The following is a 23,147-nucleotide window of genomic DNA, read 5'->3' on the forward strand; positions in this document are numbered from 1 at the left end:
TGACTCTTCTGCTCTCTTCCGAGCTATCAGCAACCCGTCTTAACTTCCTTCCTTTAGATTAGACTCAGTTAAAAGCCTGACCATCACTTTAACCTCTCTCTTGACAATCTCCTCAAATCTCTTGCCCAACTGTCTTTTTCTTTCACATGTCTGGCAATCCAGACTGTCTACTTTTTCTATTCCTCTATCTGAATTGCTCAGCACTGCCATTAAAAAGGAAATCCCATGATCATGCAGATAATTTAATGGTTTTCGTTCTCACCAAGAGTCCTCAATACACTACTAGACATTCTTTCTTGGTTTGCCTGGTTAGGTCTCTATCCCATCTCCACTAGCTATTTTAAAATGTTTTCACTCTCCTCAACCCTCAAACCTTCTTTTCCCCCTTGCTTCCAAGACTGGATTAGGTCCCTTTACTATGAGTTCTCATAGTATTTCTAGTTAACATGGCCATAGCCCCTGTCACTTTGCTTCTTACTACCTATTTAAGTCTGTATATCTTACTGGGCTTTGAGCTTATTGAAAATAAGAAACACAACTATTCATTATTGAAACCTCAGAACTTAATATAATACTAAGTACTCAATCATTCTTGAATGAATAAATGAATAAAAGAATATAAGTGTTAATTAAATGAATGAGTACATCATATAGAAATTTCATATAGGTTATACCGAGGACCAATCAAGTAATTAATGCCAATAAAACCATAGGGAATGAAAAGTATGAAATGGAAATGGTTTCTAAAATTTACAGCAGACATAGAATTACAGCGAGTTGAGAGTTTATTATTAGTTCCATTCCAGTGACTGGGAAATGGAACTAGGTCTCATTTACAACAGGATCTGATAGAACAGGCAAACAAGTAACTTAATTTTGACCTAACAAAGGTAGTTTGTTTGCTGATTCTGGTGAGGAACTATAAGTAAAACAGAAACTTTATCACAGACCACAGTAGTCTGCCATGAAGAAGGTATTTTATGATGGCTTAGCTTCACTTCTTTCCTTTGAATGCAATTCTTTTTAATTGCTTTGTACTTCTGAAGACACATTTGCATGATGGCAATGACTGACAAGTTTAGGCTGCCTGGAAAATGGCTAGACACTGCTCTATATCTTGAGGGGGACCTTTTTTTCTTTTTAAGGTTTTATTTACTTCTTTTGAGAGAGAGAGAGAGCACATGCGCACACATGATCGGGGGTGGGGGGAGGGGTAGAGGCAGAGGGAGAGAATCTCAAGCAGACTCCCCTGCTGAGTGCGGAGCCTGACTTGGGGCTCAATCCCCACAACCGTGAGACCATGACCGGAGTGGAAATCAAGAGTTGGATGCTTAACCGACTGAGCCACCCAGGCACCCCGAGGGGGAACTTTTTTTTTAAACTTTTCTCTAGAATATCAATGATAGGCATCTTCTTATTTAGTATCATGGGATTTTGCTTTGCAATGACAGTCTGTTTCAAAACTCTTCTGCTGAGGGCAAGCCGGAGAGGAGTCCTGACTCCCACAGTACTCACCCTGACGTTGTGAGGATGAAGCCCTCCTGGGTGCTGAGACATGTACTGGGCCAGGTCTGTGTGCTACACCAAATGGTGGAGAGAGTGACATTAGCAGAGCTTGAACAGTGTCCTAAAGCAGACCACAGATGTGACTGTCAGAGGTATTACAAACTTCAGAGTTTTTTTTTTAAAGATTTTATTTATATATTTGAGAGAGAGAGCACATGAGAGTGGGGAGGGTCAGAGGGAGAAGCAGACTCCCCGCCAAGCAGGGAGCCCGATGCGGGACTCGATCCCGGGACTCCAGGATCATGACCTGAGCCGAAGGCAGTCGCCTAACCGACTGAGCCACCCAGGCACCCCCAAACTTCAGAGTTTTTGAGAATAAGTTACAAAAGATACATAACCAGGTTTCCTGAGACCTCACTATCAAGGTCAAACACAGTGTGTCTTTCTAAATGGCTGTCCTAAGAAGGAAGCTTGTTTCTCCTCACAAAAAGATGCTCATTTTAAATGACTGCCAGTGAACACAGTGATACAGGCATTTTTCACTCTCCTTGGAGGCAAGTCAAGTATACGTGCCTTAGGATTTCTTTCTGCTAATATTTTGAATGGCTTTTTCCTTTCAAAAATATGAAAGTGAGTTATTATTTAGTAAACTAGGATACAATTTTTAAAAACCTTGTGATTTATGTCTTTATTGTCAATGAAAAAATGTTGGGTTCTGCACAGATGGTGATTAAAAATAGATAAAAAATAAGCACGAAAGTTTTCTTTAGGAGGCAGACTCAACGTGCTTATTTAATTATTGCTGGTAAGGCGGGGGGGGTGAGGTGGGGGGAAGACAGCAAATACAGTGGGTAAAGAAACAGGAGCAAAGAAGGAGTATAAGAACAATAGTCTCTAGTAATCATAATAATGAAAATTTCCATGACACTTTCCACATTGTAATGAAAGTTTTATCATGCCATAAAATATTAACAGATTCATTACATGAGCACCAGGCTTTTCTCTTATGCTTTATAAAATGCTGGGGCAACTCACCATGTATTCAAAAACAAATGTCAGAGTCTCTTTGGTGTGGATTATGTCATGCAGGAGCACAATATTGGCATGTTTCAAACCCTTCAAGAGAGAAGCTAGAAAAATTAAACAAAATGTTAATTCAATCATTGATAATGAAAGTACTGCTTTAAAGATATCAAGCAGTATTTATTTTTAAAACACTTCAAATCACTCGTTCTGGTTTTTTGTTGCTGGGAAAAAAACTCTTGTGAAATAATATCTGAAATTACAAAGGACCTTCATGATTTGTCCAATGGCAAGTCATTGCATTTATATAACTTATTTTTCTTACAGGCTAGAGCAGTTGCAAAAAAAAAAAAAAAAAGTTTCCATTTATCTAATCAATTTCATCAAAGCACTCAGAGCACTTTGCAAATGCTTCCCTCTGGGAATCGGGAATCTTATCTCCATTTCAGAGTTACAGGAGAGGAGGCCTGGAGAGATAAAGGCCCTGGGAGGAGCAGGAAATGGAGTGTTCTGCCTTCTAGAGTAGGACTTTGCAACATGTGGCCTTTCTCTAAAATTCAAAAGCGTCACAGAGGGTCAGCAGGGCCTGTGGATGTGATTAGTGGAAGGCAGGGACAAGAGTATGGGATGAAGAACTGTTGGAACATGATGGAGAGGATTTCTTAAAGGGAAAATTGCGAACCTCTGTGGAAAGGAGAAAATGCAAACTTGAAAACAGGACAGAGCCAAACTTGGGGAGCCCAGGGGAGTGTGAGTGAGGTCTAAGGACTGTCTCTTGCATCTTTAATAACAGATTATTATTAGGTCACTAAAGTCAACCTTAAAAGGGAGAAGTCACTGCAAAAGGCCAGTGAGTGGCTGGGAAGGAGTCTGAAAGGCTGTCGTTGGGGGCTTCAGGGATAGGAAGACCCTCTAGCTTCACAAGGGTGGAGACCAGAAAAGGCATAATAAGGAGATGGTGAGTCTCAGCTCAGGACACCCCTGCATGAGTGAATAGTGTCCTTAAGACTTACAGGAAAGGGAAAGTTGTGTAAGCCTTCAAATCCGTGTTCTGCAGGGCATGCTTGCGTGTCATGAAGCTCCTACACCAACTCTTTCCCAGAATTCCGTGAGATCAAAACCAAACTGAAATACTACCTTCAAATTTTGGAACAAATTACTTCTTTCAGGAATCTTGCCCTGTTGTAAGGATCCTCTGTTGTTTTGCCCTCCTGATAGCCATTATTCTTTCTAGTGGGGACACTTAGTCCATGCTATTCTGGTGGGGCCGACCCCACCCTTACCTGGATCTGAGTGTGTCACCCAGGCCTGGCCCATCGGAGCACAGCACTCTCAGCCCCAGCGATCGGTTCAGAGACCAGGCACAAACCCTATTTTGTCGATTTCACCAGAAGCTGCTCTGGCCAGATTACCAACACCTGGTGAGAGTCTGTCTGGGACTAAAACTCAGGCAGAGAAAAACAGTGCTGAGGATAGAGAGGCATGGATTCCTGGTGACATCATCCACGCCCTGCTAGCCCATAGTTATCCGAACTATCGGCCTAGTGAATTTCCTTCTTTACGTACCATCAGTTTGAGCTGGGAACCTCAAGTCATCAAAGGAGCCCTATTATACCCGCTAACCTTTCTTTGCTCTGATGACTAATATTCTAACTTTACTTTTTGCCCCCTGAATCCTTATGAGCTAAATTTATTATCCCACTTTTACAAACATGTTGCTTTGTAAGTGTAGTGAACAGAATTCATAGGCATCTGTTTAATGTCCGGGGCCCCAGACCAAAGGCTCCATGGGAATAGAGGGAGTGACTTTCCCTCTCTTTTGGATGCCGCCGTACCACCTAGCACAACACTCAGCCAAGAGTAAGCACTTAATTTGTCAAATATATTTATGGAATGTCTTCACAGAGAACTGACTGTGGAGCCAGAGGCCCTAATGGGAATCCTGGCCCTGTCGCTTTCTATCCCAGCAAGCTCAGGAGAGTATCTCAACCCCAGTCTCAATTCACTCCTACTGAAAAAGAGATAAGGCCTTTTCTGACTTGACTTCACAGGGTTGATATGAGGATGGAATCAGATGTTATGCGTGGAACCCTTGGAAAAATGGAAAGCATCACATGGTTGCAAATTAGAATTAATACCCCAGGCATCAGCTTCTTGCCCCTCCCTTTTATCTTGAACTCCAGTAAACCCCCATTCCCAGGTTAATATCTTTAAATTTTGTTTGTTATGTTCCTGCTAGGGTTTTCAGCACCTTCCATATTTATAACAATGACTCTGACCATCAGTTGAGAATGCTGACTTTTGGGTATATTTTTATTTATGAATTATGTTCATTTTCTCTCCCTGTACACACACACACACACACACACGCATGCGTTCAGGCATTACAAAGCACGCACCAAAACTAGATTTTAACAGATATGGTAAAGCTGCAATTGCTAAGAATATTGTGAAGATATTTTATTTATAATACAATTTTATTCTTACTTAAGTTTGATATTACTAAAACTCATGATGCTCATTTTTTTCTTTTAAAAATTTATTTATTTATATTGGGGGGAGGGGCAGAGGGAGAGAGAGAATCTCAAGCAGACACCCCGCTCAGCGTGTAGCCCGAAGTGGGGCTCGATCTCACCACCCTGAAATCATGACCTGAGCCAAAACCAAAGTCAGATGCTTAACTGACTGAGCCACCCAGGCGCCCCTTGTGATGCTTATTTTCTAAAATCATGGTGGCATGTTTTCTTAATCATGATGGCTTCATACTCTCATTTGCTAAAAAGCTCAAGGAACACTACCTACTTAGGATGAGGCTCACTGCTAACAGTGGGTATAAATATTTTATATAGTTTTCTTGGTAATTTCTATTTTATAGGGGTAGAAAAAGTGTCGGTTTTACAATCTGTATTGTGCACTTATATCTATATTATTAGTCTTATTTTCAATTCACAATTTCTTTGCAGAAATCTTTTTACACTCCTCTCAACTCTTTTTCTCACACCCTTATCCAATTCAGCCAATCTGTTGGCAATACATTCCAAACATGTGCAAAATCCCCCCTTCTTGCCAACTCTCTGCTACCATCCCGGGCCAAGCCATTCTCCTATCTTGACTGAATCAGTGCACATCCCTTCTAGCTAGTCTCTCCCTGCCTCCTCCTTCCCTTCCTGCAGTCTGTTGTGCACAGAACAGCCAGCCGCTGTGGTCCTTCTCAGATGGAAGTCTCTCTTGGTTCCAAACTCTCCAGTGGTCTCTCATCTCACTCAGAGTAAGACCCAAAGGACTCACAATGGCCTGTCCAGCCCACATTCCCTCCTTGCCCTCATCAGCTCACACTCCTGTCCTTGCTCACCTGGCTCTAGCTGTTCTTTGGACACTTCCAAACACATTTCCTCCCTGAGTCTTACACTTGTCCTTGTCTCTGCTTATAACCCCTTTATCTCATTCCCTGCATGTTTTCTCCCTTGCTTCCTATAGGTCTCTGCTCAAACCACACACATAAAGTCTGAGCTTCCATGACCCTTTTCAATGAAATAGCAGCCTCCTCACCCATGACTTACACTAATGATCCTCTGTCTCTGTGCCCTGCTTTTATCCTTCTCCATAGCACTTACCACTTATTACCCCTAACCTATTATATGTTTATTTGTTAATATTCTATCTCCACCCTTAAGCAGAGACTTCTGTCTTTTTTGCTTATTGCTATATCTCTAGTGATATAGAATATTATATAGTGTCACTAATCACCTAATATTTCTATACCCATAATTGGTTGGCATAGGGTGTTTCTGTGAGAGACACTTTCCTTTCGTTGTCTTCCTCATTACATTATAAATGTTGTGAGTGTTATTGCCATGTCTACCCAACTGCATTTTTAGCACTCCAGAACTACTGAAATACTTATATGGACACTGTGACTTTTGGTGAGTAATAATAGGCAATTTACATGAAAGAGTAGATGATGCTTAAAGCATTTATCTCATGGTATTGATATATTGTCCAGTCTATCTACCAAAGGGATCTAAAGTGCTTACAGCCTCAGATGTGCAGGTCTCAAACCCAAGACGAAAAGGTCTTCTCGTTTCAAGGCTGCCTCATGCACTTCACAGTAAGATATGGTGTGTTCTGCAGGCTAACAAGCTGAAGGATACAAAAGCTGACTGAGAAGGGGAAAGATCCTAAAATCAGAGCATTCTGATTCCTGTAAAATTATTGTTTTTTAATTCACATATTCTAAGTATACCTATCTTTGCTTTTCTTCAAAGAAAAGACACACAGATAAATTGGGGAGTCTTTAAAGCTCCAGACAAGTGGAATCACAATGGAATTTCTTTGAGTGCTTCCAAAATACTTTGGTGATCATGGCAATGGTGATGATGATGATGATACCTCATTGAGCATTTACCACATGCCAGGCATTGTTGTAGGGATTCTGCATATATTAACTTGGTATGGGAACACTCAGAAAGCCAAAGAGAAAATCTGAAGAAAACAACTTAATCCCAAAGATCAGATCACAGCTGAACATTATTCATTTTATTTTATTAAAGATTTTATTTATTTATTTGACAGAGAGAGACACAGTGAGAGAGGGAGCACAAGCAGGGGGAGTGGGAGAGGGAGAAGCAGGCTTCCCAAGGAGCAGGGAGCCCGATGCGGGGCTCCATCCCAGGATCCTGGGATCATGACCTGAGCTGAAGGCAGATGCTTAATGACTGAGCCACCCAGGCACCCCTATTCAGTTCATTTTAAAAATGCAAAGTATTTCTTTCTTTATTTTAAATGTCCAAACATAGTAGGACCAACTGGTTGAACATTAAATGGCATTTAGTTTGATTCTCATATATGTAAGATATTTAATAATTTTAAAAATTATTTTCATCTTGCAGTGATATGAGAATATTTAGTTTCTTGGTTTTGTTAAATTTCACTGGGGTTTTGGCTTAGTAAAGTTTTAGGAAAACCGGTGCTTTCCAAGTGCAATGGGTCATGACGTTTTATTGTTACTCTACTGTTTTCTGTTTTAGTTTATGTAAAAGATGACGATGTCAAGGAAGAGCAAGGTTGGCACTCAAAGTCCTACGGCACAGCTCCATGTAGTGAATGGCTGGCTGGCTGTAAGCTTTTGAAGGTCTGGACTGTCCCCGTCCCTGTCTCTGTATCTCTAGCAGCTAGCGTAGTCCTGGCATGTGGTGCTCAGTAAGTGCTTGTAAATTAGTGCAGACCAAACCGTTGTAATTGAGTTTATGTAGGAGTTAATAATGGAGTCAATTTCCACCCCCAACCGCCACTGGACATCGAATTAAAGAGTGTGGTTCCTGATGTTACATTTCTTCTGGCCTGGGTGTCATAAATCAAGTAAATGAGTCAAGTTATTCATTCCAAGAAAAGAAATCTAGATAATGTTAAATGCTAAGACAAATGTTAGATGAGTAGTCATCTGATTTCTTTGCAATTGTCATCTGATCCCATATCATCATCCTGACATCATTTTGTTTTATAAAAATGTAACTATGCATATGAAAATATGCTATGTCTGTGATGTGATTTGATTGTATTCAATGGAGGACTTCTTGTCAACCAGGCCTCCCGCAGTCTATTTGTAGTAACAGGCAAGTCAGCGTTCTTATCGTATCCTCTACCTCATTGTATGACCTTGGGGAGGTTCCTTAGTCTATTTTTGGTTCAGTTTTCTCGTGTATGGACTGGGAATAATTACTTTGTAATGTTTTCTATTAGAGAATGATCTTAAAAGATCCTCAGCTAAAACTGTTTCTAATTTAAACACTGCAATTACTGGTGCTATAAAGTACAGGATAGAATCAGAATTGACAAACATACAATATTATTTCCTTTAAAATATTTCTTCTGCATTTTGCTTAACATTTATACAAAATGTATCATAAAAACAGATTTCTATTTTTATTTTTACTTTTGCTAGAGGAGAAATGCTTGAGTTATGGATTTCTAAATTTATCATAATAAAGTAGGATGAGAGCAAAATGGATTCTAATACCTAACTATTCTGATTACTAGTTTTGAGGCCTCAGACAAGTTACTTAACCTCCTGAAGCTCAGATTCCTTCATCCGCACAACAAAAATAACATGCTTTACCTCCTAGAGTTGATGTGTTTAAAAAAAAAAAAAAAAGATAATGAGGGGGTAGGGGGAGAAAAGATTATGTCATATGCCTAGTCTTCAAAACAATTTAATTATATGATTGCTTCCTAAACAAATGATGTTGAGGGTCTGAAAGTCCTGGGTTTGAACCAAAAGTCTATTTTTTTTGAAAGATATTTAAAATGATGCACGTTATTAAGATAAGGTAATGATACACAGTTTTGTAAAACTAGGGAATGTGTTCTTATATAAAAGCTTAAAATATTCACCTGTTCAAATGAAAGTATTTTCTCCTAGTTGTAAAACTAAACAGTTAAAATATAATTCTAGAGCCAATTAGGGAAGATCTTTTTCAGGTTGTTATGAAGGCAGCTAATCTTTTTAATTAGCAAAGGAATGAGGGCAGGGAACGTGTCTATTTTGTGCACTACTATGTATCCAGCAGCCATCCGAGTGCCTAGCCATAGTAGGTGCTCAATAAATATTTGTAGACTATCTGTAGAATATTCATAGAGAGTGTACAGATTTTTGAATCGGAGAGATTTGGTTTGAATCGTGGCTATCCATTGGAATAATAATAGCATCTATCTCCAAAGGTTGTTAAAAGGATTGAAAGAGGTAACACATGAGAGGTATCTGGCACATATATTAAGATACGTTTCCCTTAGTGTTGTTCCTACTGTTGCTAATTTCATCATATTACATGTTAAGATCAAATAGTTCTCCAAATGACCAGATTAATGAACCACCGTATGTATTCTACTTACATATAGAGAGACCATCCATGTGGTAAAATCCTACTCAGTAATTCTTTGGCTGATATCCCATCAGAGCAGCCGAACTGTTCAGGAAAAGTAATTCCTGCTTCAAGGCTTTTCTTAAAAAAATCTGCATTACTTGTTCAGTGTTTCTGCATGTGGCTTTCGGTTGCCTTTTTAGCTAGTGACCCTGGATTTTAACTAATGAACTCCAGCTGTTCTTATTTTGCCTTCCATCCCTTCTCATTTAACCTCCTGTCTCCCTAGCCTCACATCCTTAAAGTTCTTACAGGAAAAATGGGACAGTGCCAGAATTTTCAAATGAGGCCTCATCTCCTCTTGAGGGGAGAGGGCTTCTTTAACGAGGGCTCCCAGCTTTTTCAGTGATGGAAAAAGAAACATTCGTTGTTGGAAAGTGGATGCCTAACAACCTCCAGTGTGTCAAAAATCCTCTTGTGGTTTTTAATATTATACAAGCAAAGCGTTCACGTAAGGTAAGTCCATAAAACAAACCCAGGAAGTCCACAGTTGAATACTGAATGTAATTGCAAACACCTGGGAGGGAGAGGCAATTCCTCAGTAAATATGCAATAAAAGAAACATCTACCATACAGAACAATACAGATCCAGCTTTTCTGAACCATGCTGAGAGCCATCTGTTAGCAAAACTGGCAAAAATTTTTCATTGCTAAGTCAAATGTCAACCTGAAAAACTTGGCTGTGGGCAAAAATCTGAGCGTGGCAGGTCTGAAGTAATAGGCAAACTCGAATGCACAAAGGCAACACCATGAAAATGCAGTGAAGCTGGGCCAGAGACTCTCCCATTATATTGGTGACCTGGGGATTTCTATTATGTTCAGAAATACTATTCAACCTATCCACACATCTCTTTCTAAATCTGATCATACGTTCATGGGGACCACTAATAAGTACATTAGTAAATGCAGCTTCCATTATATTAAACACTTAAAATCTTGCTTTCCTCCAGAATGCACCTGATCCTACCAGGATGAATCCCCACCTAACCTGACAGCCATTTGGCCCCTCTACTCAAATTCAAAATGACATATTTCCCAGGGGCTGTAAAAGACTTTTGAAAATGGCATCAAATTCAGTTATAAACTCATTTTCTAAATTGCTTTTTCCATGCCTCTTTGCATAACCCATCCTTCCAAGCTTGGTTCAAAATCTACTGACTCCATTAGGCACACTGAGACTCACTGGTTCTCATCTTAGTTTGCATCTTTTTTTTTTTTTTTTAACCTCCATTTTAACACTTGTAACTTGAATCATCTGCTCTGTTAAAACTGAAGATAATACAGAGCAAAGATCAGGGCTTTTTCTTCTCATCCTTAACAAGGCCCAGCAAGATGCTGTGCGTATAGTATGTGTTCCATAAAGAGGGGAAGATAAAGTAGTTAAAAAGGGAAGCGACATTTGTTTGTTTGTTTTTGCTAAAATGGATAGCAATCCTATGATTTTATTTTAAACAGCTCATGTAAAAGGTTAATAAATTGTATTTTTGATGATTTGTTTTTACTATATTGCCTTCTTGATTTTTTTTTTAAACGTGGGGCTTGAATGAAAGACCCTGAGATTAAGACCCAAGCTAAAATCAAGAGTCAGATGCTTAGCCGACTGAGCCACCCAGGTAGGTGCGCCCTTCTTGATTTTTATACTATAAATTATTAGTTATCCTGATAGTGAACAAGACATCATTAAAGGAAAGAAACAAGAATGGAATAATAATAGCCAATATTTGTTGAACTCTGAAAATGCGATATGTGCTTTAGATACATATTCTCATACCAACTCAATAGAAGAGGTACTATGATCCTCTTTCTGCAATAAATGGGGTCTAAAACAGGTAACCTAGTCTACTCACGGTCACACCATAGTAATTGGTAGATTTAGGATTCAAACCCGAGTCCATCTGATGCCAGATGCCTCACCTACTTACTATAGTGCCCAGGTACAGAGAACATACAGAGACGACATTAAAAAGTCATGCCTTCCCAAAGAGTTCCTTAAATGCTATCTAAACAACTTATGATTTCCAGGTAAATTACTTACTGAGAATTTGTGTGGGTGTGTTATTTTTTCTCTTCTATATGGATTTGTCTGGGGTAGCCTTAGCACTTTAGCATGGGACCAAACACATAGAGGGCATTTAGTGAACACACATCGAGTTCATAGTCTTGGGCAACTAATATAATAGTTTTAAATCTTAATTTCCTCAAGAATAAATAATAAAATGATAGTATAAATATACTCTGAAAACCGTTAGGAAGAATACAGTTGCAATTATAATATTACTTCTAGAAATATCAAAAGCCAGATGCCGAATGGATAGACTCAATGTATTTTTTTACCAAATTGAGGGCTTGTAAAACAGATCTCTTGGTTCTTACCTTCCCGAATAGCTGTAAATGGGACTCCTTCCTCTGCATTCATGCTGATGACTTTTAGAGCCACTAGTTGTCCATTTATCCTAGAAGAGTCGGGGTGGGGGGGGCACACGTTTATTGAGATGGTTCACAGCAGTTCATAGCAGCTGTTTATACTAAGGACAGTGTAACAAAGTGTAACCAAAGCAGCTTTTCCTTCCAAATATATTCCAGCATATGAATCCACAATGTTCTCAAAATAAACAGTTTTAAAAAGTCATATGTATGTATATCAAAATATTTTCTTTCTTTTTACCAAAGTGATAAAACACTGCAAAGCACAGAACCCTGCCCCTCCCCCCACCAAATCCAGCCTCATAATATTTCGATGTATCTTGTCTTTTCATTTCCATTTGTGCACTTTAAGCCATCCTTATTTTCCATCTGAATTGTTGTCGTGACCTCCTAACAGTTTCCCTACTCTCATGTCTGTTCCCCTACTGTCTTCTCTCAACAGAGTAGCCCAGGGCACCCTTTCTAAGGGAAAGCCAGAACAAATCACTTCTCTGCTCAAAACCCACTGTTATCTTCACCTTTCACTCTGAATGAAAGCCAAATTCTTACAACCATCTCCTAGGTGCCCCCTGATCTGCCCAGCCCTACTATTACCTCTCTCTCTTTATCTCCTCCTGCTCTCCCCTTATTCATCATTTTGTTCACCCATGTAGGTGAAGTTCTGGAGAACCGAGATTTTCATACGAAGATAAATATATTATTTTTCTTAAAGATTTCATTTATTTATTTGAGAGAGAGCGAGAGAGAGCACAGAAGGAGAGCGAGAAGCAGACTCCCCATCGAGCAGGGAGCCTGTTGTGGGGCTGGAACCCAGGACCCTGGGATCATGACCAGAGCCGAAGGCAGAAGCCCAACTGACTGAGCCACCCAGGCACCCCTAAATACATTATTTTTAATACAGTGGGATTCATATCATGTTATTAGTAACCTGCTTTTCCTCCATCTAATTTTTCTTTTATTCATTCTTTTTTTTTTTTTAAGATTTTAATTATTTATTTGACAGAGAGAGACAGTGAGAGAGGGAACACAAGCAGGGGGCATGGGAGAGGGAGAAGCAGGCTTCCCGCTGAGCAGGGAGCCCGTTGCGGGGCTCGATCCCAGGACCCTGGGATCATGACCTGAGCGGAAGGAAGATGCTCAACAACTGAGCCACCCAGCCCTCCCTCTTTTACTCATTCTTGTACTGTGTGATATTTAATAATGAGATAATATTTCATCACATAAATATACTACAGTGTGTTTATGCTTAGCCACCTCCAAATGCTTTTACATTGTTTCTTTGGGCCATTATAAAAATACAGTCATGGTCATGTTTACGCGCTATCTTTTCACAGAGCCCCTATTCTTTTCTTAGGGTAGAGTTGGAATTGATAAGTCAGGGTATGCTGTGCACCAGTTTTTATTGTTTGAACGCATGTTCCCAAATTATGCCACAGAGTGTTCACACCACTGACTGGCCATTCCAGCACTTTCTTGCCAACACTGGGCAGGCTTTTTGTTTTCTTGTGTTTCTTCATTTTTTAGAGCAGTTTTAGATTTACAGAAAAATTGAGAAGATCGTACAGAGAGCTCTCATATACCCCTCATCCAGTTTCTTCCATTGTTAATATATTAGTATGATACATTTGTTATAATTAATGAACCAATATGGATACATTATTATTAACTAAAGCTTAAAGTGTATTGAGAATTCTTTAGTTTTTTGCAGTAAAATTGTATTATTTATTATGGGTTGCGTTGTACATTGGTAAAGTTTGGGGGTAGCGCAACATGATAATACACAGGAAAAGCCATAAAAGTACCAGACCCAGGAATTTTTCCCAATAGACTTATTTAATAATGATTTTTAAAATTCCAAATGCATGTAAGATATTCTCTACTATGTTATAATAGAACAAAGTAGAAATAGCTGAAATGATCAACATTAGAACAATTTAAAAATGTGTGGTACATCAATATGATAGAATACTTTGAATTCATGACAAAAGCTTAAATCCAGAGACATGTAGAAATTAGAAAATATTCATGATAAAATGAACAATAGAATACAAAATAGCAAGCATACCATGTTTGTAACTTTAAATAATTTGTGTGAATGTGCAATCGCTGTGCTAGAGTGATGGATTATAGAGGATTTTTAAGTTTAAAAAATGTATTTGCTGTTACACATTCCTTTTCTACAGCATTTATAAGTTTGTTATGGTTTTCCAATTTGATTTCAAAATGCTTTCTTTTTATCTCTTTTAAAGTAGATATCACAGTAGATATGTATACATTTAAGAAATCTATTTATCTTGGTCTTTTTTTTTTTGAAATTGAGATGTAATCGACATACAGCATTTGGAGGTTAAAGGTGTACAATGTGTCGCTTTGATACATTTATATATTATCAGGATTTCTTGAGTTTTTACCTAATGTCCTTTCTCCGTTTCAGGATCCCATCGAGATACCACATTACATATAGTTGTCATGTCTCTTTAGGCTCCTCTTGGCTAGGACAGCGTCCCAGACTTTCCTTGTTTTTGATGACCTTGACAGTTTTTGAGGAATACTGGTAAAGAATTTTGTAGGATACCTCTCTATGGGAACATTTCTAATTTTTTTTTTATGATTAGACTGCGGTTATGGTTTTTGAGAAGGTAAAGTGCCATTTCATCACATCATATTAAGGGTACAGACTATTGTCAGAATTTACGACTTTTGATATTGGCCTTACTCACCAGCTGAGGTAGTGTCTGTCAGGTTTATTCACTGTGATTATTCTTCCCCTACTCCCTTTCCACAGTGTACTTTTGGAAGAATGTTACCATGAGTAACCCACACTTAAGGTGTGGGGATTTATGCTCCACCCTCTTCAGTTATTTACATAAATTATTTGAAATTCTTTTGCACAGGAAATTTGTCTCTTCTCTCTCATTTATTAATTTACTGAGCCATTTATTCATAGCAGTGTAGACTCATAGATATTTATTTTACACTTTGGGTTATAATTCAATATTAGTTTATTTTGTTACTCAAATTTTCCAACTTTATCCTTTGGGAGCCCTTTCAATTGGCTCCTGTGTCCCTTTGACATAGCCCCATAAATATGGGGTTTGTTTTTTGCCTATTTAATTTGCAAAAAAAAGGATTTTTTTTTTTGCCTATTTAATTTGCCTAAAAAGGATTATCATATTTTAATTTCTATTTCTTTAACTAATTGTGGACCTGAATTTTGTTAAGTTTTTTGGTCTTTTCTGTTCTTTTGTGATTTGCCTACTTGCCCACCTTTTCATTGAAATGTTTTGTGTATACTTTTTACCAATTTATTTTGTCTACTTTCACATGTCTTTAAAATTTTGAACTTTAAAATTTTTATGAAGTTCAGTATTTTCCAAAATGTTTTACTCAGAGCATACCTCTGTGACATTCTCCTCATCCCCAAAACAGTTTTTTGGTCAAATATGTTTAGAAAATGCTTTATGCTTTAAAAATTTTCTTTATCTTTCTTAGACAGTCATGGTATACATTAACATTTTAAAGATGCTGAGAGCACTTATAATAAAGAATCACATTTTTACTTTTGTTTTAGGGTTCCCTGCAATGATTTGACAATGGTAAGTGTTTCAATGAACATCTAGTAAGATCTCTCAGAACTAGGGCTCCTTAGAACATACATGTGTAGATGGGGCACCATGGATGCTTCTAATCTTCTCCTAAGGGTTCTGACTTCAGTATTATGTATAGACAAACCTTTCCAGCCCAAAGGTTAGATAGAATTCCTTTACCTATTCTTCCAGTTCTTTTTTTTTTTTTTTTTAAGATTTTTATTTATTTATTTGTCAGAGAGAGAGCACAAGCAGGGGGAGCAGCAGAGGGAGAGGGAGAAGCAGGCTCCTCACTGAGCAAGGAGCCCGATGCAGGGCTCGATCCCAGGACCATGGGATCATGACCTGAGCGGAAGGCAGACGCTTAACGACTGAGCCACCCAGGCGTCCCTATTCTTCTAGTTCTTATCTTTTCTTTTTCATTTACCTCTTTAATCTACTAGGAATTCATATTGTGTATTTACTTTTTCCAAGTTGCTAATGATCATCCCAGCTTCATTATTGGACTATCTTCTTTTCCCTGATGATATGACAGGTTACCATGATTATATATATATTAGATCTTACTAATACTTGGGTTTGTGACTATTCTGGACTTAAAAAAATCATATTTCTTTGATCTGTCTTTTCTTGTACTATGCTACACTACACTATTTCTATACTACACTATTTCTTATATTACACTATTTCCTTGATCTGATTTTTTCTTATACTACACTAGTATTGTAGCTTTTCAACACATTTATGATATATTAAAACTTGAAATTAAAGAATCATTGACATCTTTGCACTATGAGATTTTCTAACCCAAATATTCTGTACTTACAATGGTCTCTGGAATAATCCACCAGACCTTAGACACCTAATCTACTGCAACTGCAGCTCTTCTCCCCTCCCCTCCAATGTCCGGCCTAGTCTTGCCTCAGGGAGTTGTTACTTGCTACTCCCTCTGCAGGAGGCTCTCTCCCACCGCTCACGCACAGGGCTCGCGCCTCACCTTTGTCAGAGTCTGTTCAAGTGTTCCCTTCTCAGCACGCTATTTAAAATAGTCCTACCACTCCACCCTGGCGCTCTTATCCCACTTCACTGGTTTATTTATTGATTTATTCTTTTTTTTTTTTTTTTTTTAAGATTTTATTTAGGGCGCCTGGGTGGCTCAGTTGGTTGAGCGACTGCCTTCGGCTCAGGTCATGATCCCGGAGTCCCTGGATCGAGTCCCGCATCGGGCTCCCTGCTCGGCGGGGGGTCTGCTTCTCCCTCTGACCCTCCTCCCTCTCATGCTCTCTGTCTCTCATTCTCTCTCTCTGAAATAAATAAATAAAATCTTTAAAAAAAATTAAAGATTTTATTTATTTATTCATGAGAGACACACAGAGAGAGAGAGAGGCAGAGGGAGAAGCAGGCTCCCAAGGAGCAGGGAGCCCGACACGGGACTCGATCCCAGGACCCTGAGATCATGACCTGAGCCGAAGGCAGACGCTTAACCATCTGAGCCACCCAGGTGCCCTATTTATTGATTTATTCTTAAGATTTTATTTATTTATTTGACAGAGAGAGACACAGTCAGAGAGGGAACACAAGCAGGAGGAGTGGGAGAGGGAGAAGCAGGCTTCCCGCTGAGCAGGGAGCCCGATGTGGGGACTCGATCCCAGGACACTGGGACCATGACCCGAGCCGAAGGCAGACGCTTAACGACTGAGCCACCAAGGTGCCCCTGTTTTATTTTTTTCCCAAGCACTTTTTCACTCTTTGACAGAATCAGTCTTTCATTAATTTGTTTATTGCCTATCTTACCCTTACTAGTATGTACACTCCATAAGAGTAGAGAATTTTGTCTCCTTTGTTCTCCAGTGACTCTTTATTGGCTGAAATAGTGCCTGGCACATAGTAGGTGCTTAATAAATATTAGTAGAATGAATGAATGCCCATCTGGCTATTTCTCAGGTCTAATATCCCTTAGTAAATCTTTGCCCATTTTTTGATACTAATGATTTTTGTTGTTGATATTGTAAGAGTCACTTCCCTTACTATATTTTCTATTAAATGGTTATTGCTAATACATAAAATGACTTTTGATAAGTGTATTTTAATGTTGTAACTGATCACCTTACTGTTCTAGCTTACTGCTTCTACTGGTTTCTTAGATGATTCCCTTCCCTCCCTCAGAGGAGGCAATTCTGTAATCCACAAAAATTATATCAGTCTTTTTTTGTCATTGCATTGACTAGAATTTTTATGATAATCTTTAACAGTAAAGGATAATGAGCATTCTCACCCTATCTCTAACTTAACGGGATGTCTCTAGTATTTAACAAAAAAAGTATGTGAATTGATGATTTGAAATATCCTACATCATGAGGAATTATCATTCTATTCCTATTTTGCTCAGAGTTTTTAAAAACTAGTAACTGATGTTGAATTTATTTGGCATCTATCTCTGTGACATTTTTAAACTTATTTTTAAATGATAAATGTAATGCCTTTGTGGTAAGGAATAAAGTAAAGAGTTTGAGTAATCTCTCTTTCCCCACCACAGTTTCAACCACTAGAAATAACTATTTTTCATAATCTTGTGCGTTTTTCCAGACTCCTCTATGCATATATAAACTTACACATGCATGGTACATTGGAATTTTTTTTCAATGAGAATATAGGGTATATATTATTCTAAACTTGCTTTTGTCTTTTAAAATAGTGGACATCTTTTCATATCAGTACGTCTACCTCTTACTTTAGATGGCTGCACACTATTTCACTGCATGGTGATTATTTAGCCAGTCCTCCATTAGTGAGGTGACCAGGTTTTTACTTTCTCTATTACAAATCTTGCTGCAATGAATATACTTGTACATACATTTCTATGCACTTAAACAAGTATTTCTTTTTTGTTTTTAAGATTTTGTTTATTTATTTGAGAGAGAGAGAGAGGGAGAGGGCAGAGGGAGAGTGAGAGGGAGAAGCAGACTCCCTGCTGAGCAAAGAGCCCAACAGGGGGCTCGATCCCAGGACCCTAAGATCATGACCTGAGCTGAAGGCAGACGCTTAACTGACTGAGCCACCCAGGCACCCCTAAACAAATATTTCTAATGTATTTTTTACCCTATTACTCAGGTGAGTCCTTTGAAGGAAATATTTTATATTCTTAGTTCCTAAGATAGTTTGTGGAATTCAATTAAATAATATATTTAAAATGATAGTTCCCTAAAATCCTGTTTCACCATGTAAAAATAATAACATGATTACTAGGATAAATAATAAATAGTCTTGCAGTATTTATATTACATTTTTAAAATGAACACTTAACCACTGTTGAGCCATTATTTTTCTCCACTGGAGTAACATAAATTAAAGAAATCAAACCTCCAACTGTCCCATCTTGACTAAAGCAATGAAATTCACATTTGTTTAACAACTTCATTAGCCAAAATGGGCCCTTGCCTTCTGGATTAGCATTATTTTTATTCTCCAGCCATTTTGTATATTTTTCAAGTATACAAACCCCAGGGCTAATCATTTTTTGCATATATCATGCTTTGTAGAAACCAACTTCAGTTTCCTCTAAGAAGGTAAAACAAGAATGAAGGAGCAAACTCAAGTTTGTCATTGCAAACCTCTGTCGTCGTGTTTTAGGGAGAGATATGAAAAACCCTTTAGAGACTGCACTTGTGAACAGCAGTACTTGTTCCTTGGGTTCGTAGTAGAAAGATTCTACTTCGAATTGAATAAAAGAGAGGAAAAGCTGATAAACATTTCAGTGGGCTGATTTTAATCAGGGCAAGAGAAGTTCGTTTTTCTTGCAAGGCTCTTTAAATCATCGCGTCTCTCCCTGTTGACTATGGTGTCTTGCACTGGTCACGAACTTCTGCCCTGTGTCCCCCAGCTCTATAATTTCGAATCAGAGGAGTGAGATCCTCATCTGCAGAATCTCTCCCAGTTATGAGTCACTCACCTGCTAATCCCCTTGTAAACTGTAGCATAAGAACCTTCACCCAGCTTCTCCAAGTTCAAGTAAGATGAGGCTGCCCCAAAAGGGAGGCTCTTCCTCTGCTTGAGCAGAATGGGGAGGGGTGAGAGGTGGGAGAGAAAGAAAGAGCAATTTTTTTTTAAGGTTGACTTTTTCCCCCCAGAGAAATTAGACAGCATTGCCAGAGTATACTTGGAAAGGCCCTCTCCATAACTGCCCTAGAAGGGAGGGCCAACCTCCCTAGACAAGCACATATTAAATTTTTCTTCACCCACATCAGATGTTCACTCACCCACTGAAAACCCTGCCTCAGATCTTCTTCCTGAAAAGAATCACTGTTACTCTGTGGCCTTTTACTCTTGAACTTCTGGGCACGGACAGCCTGAAGTCCCCCGGGGTGAAATGAAGTCATGGAACATGATGCTTCTTTTAGGTCTGTCAGCTAGAGAAAAAGGAAAGTACAGGAATAAAATATATGCAAAGTCAAGACTCAGTGGCTGGCAGAAACTATTTTTTCTTCATTTGTCTGATTGTCACTCTTCAGATGTTTTCTAAGCCTCCTACACCCCAAAAAGCAAGTCCTTTCCTGAAAGCCATATCCTTAAAAAAGACATGATGATATCAACTGCAGAAAATCTACATTCTTTCTTCACTTAAAAATATGTCCTAAACACTTCGGTTAGCCTAAATCTCTTTGATGGATGGTTTCCAATTTTTCTCTGTTTAACTCAGCCTTTTTTTTTTTTTTCCTCATGTCCTCTTAATTTATCTTTTTTGGGGAATGATTTTCTCATATGTCATTGCTAACAATCACAAGCTAATCATCAAGATTTTGAATCCATAGCATACCAATACTGCAGCTTGCTTTCATGAGGCTCAGCTCTGTCATTTAGGACTTCGGAGATTACAAGAGAATAACTACTTTCTCAACTTTAAGTCAACTGAGTGTTGTGCAGCCCAAAGCACACGATTGTTTTTCCCTTTTGGTTTACAAGAACATCCACAAATTTGATAACAACAGCCATAAATTCTCTGTGACTTTAATAGGATTTTCCTTTTATTGGTTTAGACCTACCGCAGAAAAATCCGACCCTGCTTCAGAAAGGGAGTCTCTGAACTCCTTAGTTTATCAACAGAGGAAGATGTTCCTCCTGCGAGACAAATACCTCGGTCGCAGCCTCCGCCGGCTCGGGCTCAGGCACTGTCCTCTGGCAGCTGTGTGCATCGTCTCCCTCCCAACAGCGATGGCAGCGCCATCCAGGCTGGAGAGTCTTCGTACACAGCTCTTGACCCATAATCTTCTAGGTTCAAGGAGAAAACCCGCACTTGAACCTCTCCCCTCTGCCTCTCCTGTCCTCGTTCGCAACCTTTCTGCCAGAGGTCAGCAGGGCTAGAGCTTTCGTATGACTCACATGAGGGCTCTGAGTGGAGCAGCCTCGTGACTTCAGCAGTTTTTCCTGATCAGTGGGAGAAATCACATCAGAAAGGTGGCCGCCTGCTTTCTTCTGTGCACAACTGAAAACAGGACAGCTGATTTTGGCTGGAATCAATTTTGGCACAAAGTTCTTCTTCCAGACGCAAGTTAGTGCTCTTACTTTACACAGCTTTGATGAATTTCCATTGCTTATCCGTGTGTAAATGATCATGATATTTATTAGGCTTCCCAGGCGCTAAAGTGGACGGCTTGAGGAGTATTTTCTCCCTGCCTTTCATCTGGAAGCATTTTGCTTCTCAGACTTTAAAATAAATTTGCAAGCTAGCCAACTTTTAGTAAAGAAACCACAGAATCATAGAATAGGAAGATGCCTTCAAGCAATAGTGTACGGTATCTAATAGTCCCAGAGGGGTAGTCATTCATTCATTGATTCAAAAACGATCTAGTGAGCACCAGTGTTGTTTTTACCATGCAGGTAATGATGTTACCCAATGGTGAGGAGAGGAGAGTTTGCCTGAAATATCTTCTTCTCTCCCTCTCTTCTTCCCACTCCCCCGTCCCTTCCTGCCACATAAATGTAATTAATGGTTACCGTTTTAAGCATGACATGTCAAGGAACTAGCTTGAGCTACTTTGTAGTCTTTGCGCAGAACTTTTTCTCTCATACACTCCTAATATTATGGCCACTATAACGTACTAATCAGAGTGAGACAGAATGTAAAACACACACACACACGATATCAGCATCATTAAGGGAAAAAATTAATCATGTCAATTACTACAACAATATTTATGTGTGTTTGATATCTGAACCTCAGTAGTTAAAAAAAAGCCCTCTCAGAGAATTTAATGATGAACATGTATTGAAGTTTTGTTTCAAAATTGCCATAAGAGATGTAAAACAGGCCAATTTGAAGATTCACTTAAATTAGAGACAATTTTTTTCAAGATTTTATTTATTTGACAGAGAGAGTGAGAGAGCACAAGCATGGGGAGGGGCAGGCAGAAGGCAAAGCAGACATCCCACTGAGCAGGAAGCCGGATGTGGGGCTCGATCCCAGGACCCTGAGATCATGACCTGAGCCGAAGGCAGACGCTTAACCGACTGAGCCACCCAGGCGTCCCTTCTTTTTTTTTTTTTTTAAGATTTTATTTATCCATTTCACAGAGAGAGACACAGCAAGAGAGAGAACACAAGCAGGGGGAATGGGAGAGGGAGAAGCAGGCTTCCCGCGGAGCAGGGAGCCCGATGCGGGGCTCAATCCCAGGACCCTGGGATCATGACCTGAGCCGAAGGCAGATGCTTAACGACTGAGCCACCCAGGTGCCCCCCCTACACTGTCTTGAAGTGTGACCACTGTTACTGCTACCTCCCCCATCACCAAAGAGCCCCCACACATAGAGTAACTGATAAGGAGAGACCCTCATGCCTGGCCACAAGCCTGCCAGGGACAGGTAACACAATCAAGAAATGAGGAAGTCCCACAGAGTGCAGTCCACCATTTTGATACCAACCATGGCTGTTGGGGAGGTGAGGCCAGATCAGAAACATACTCCATGCACTTGCTCTCCCTCCTTCTCTGCTTTACTTCCCTTTCCCCTTGCTTCTACTTCCCTGGGATTGCACGTGACTCCTCACCCTCAAAATTATTAAGTGTTAGCATGTAAGCTTTTGTATCAGGCTCTGTTTCCAGGGAATCTGTGTTAAGACAAATCATAACCATTTTCTAACTAGCAGTAAAATTACAGGTTATAGACAATTTCAGACTAGATTCTTCCACCCTACATTTTTGGAGTCCTTTTTCCTTTCTTACTCACTGGGAATTCAAACTACTATGTTTAGTTGAGAATTTGCATTTTTTCCCAATATTTGCATTCTGTCTAAATTTAGCCAGATTATTAGGAATTATAGTTTAATTATAACTGTCCTAGAATATGTAAATTATCACAAGCATTCAACAGACAATAATATGAAGAATAATGTAAAGTTTGTCAGAAACATTAAAAATAAACATCTACACAATGGAGTTGTAGGCAGCTATAAAAAAAGAGAGAACTATATAAAATGACAGGCAGTGATCATCAAAATATATTGTTAGGTGGAGAAAGCAAAATGCTTTTGTGTGTTTTTTGTGGCAAAGAAATGAGGAGAAATAAATTGTAGTCAGTAATTTTACTAATATTGCTACTATTACTTTGAAACTGTTATTGGTGTATTTTAGGATTAAACATAAATAATTATGATAATGTCATCAGAGCTAAACTTTTCAGCATAAGAAAAAATAGACATA

At 39.0% G+C, this 23,147-nt stretch overlaps 1 protein-coding gene across 4 annotated transcripts in view; it reads right to left on the reverse strand.

Annotated features, from left to right (window-relative positions):
• CDK15 (cyclin dependent kinase 15) overlaps nt 1–20,916 on the reverse strand; it is a 78,182-nt gene extending 57,266 nt beyond the window's left edge. The window contains exons 1-6 of one of the 4 annotated variants that reach the window (XM_035007370.1): nt 20,588–20,916; nt 19,714–19,863; nt 19,407–19,501; nt 11,820–11,899; nt 2,542–2,636; nt 1,516–1,578 (exon numbers count right to left, since the gene is read on the reverse strand). In XM_035007370.1, coding sequence (XP_034863261.1) covers nt 1,516–1,578; nt 2,542–2,636; nt 11,820–11,899; nt 19,407–19,501; nt 19,714–19,863; nt 20,588–20,716 — 612 coding nt within the window. In that variant the 5' untranslated portion in view covers nt 20,717–20,916. Of the gene's footprint in view, nt 1–1,515; nt 1,579–2,541; nt 2,637–11,819; nt 11,900–19,406; nt 19,505–19,713; nt 20,183–20,587 lie in introns of those variants that run through there. The other 3 variants (XM_035007367.1, XM_035007368.1, XM_035007369.1) reach the window with 3 other exon arrangements.
• Between the last annotated feature and the right edge of the window lie 2,231 nt (nt 20,917–23,147).

Source organism: Mirounga leonina, unplaced genomic scaffold, assembly GCF_011800145.1.
Source record: "Mirounga leonina isolate KUSES-001 unplaced genomic scaffold, KU_Mleo_1.0 Mir_151, whole genome shotgun sequence".
Taxonomy (NCBI): domain Eukaryota; kingdom Metazoa; phylum Chordata; class Mammalia; order Carnivora; family Phocidae; genus Mirounga; species Mirounga leonina.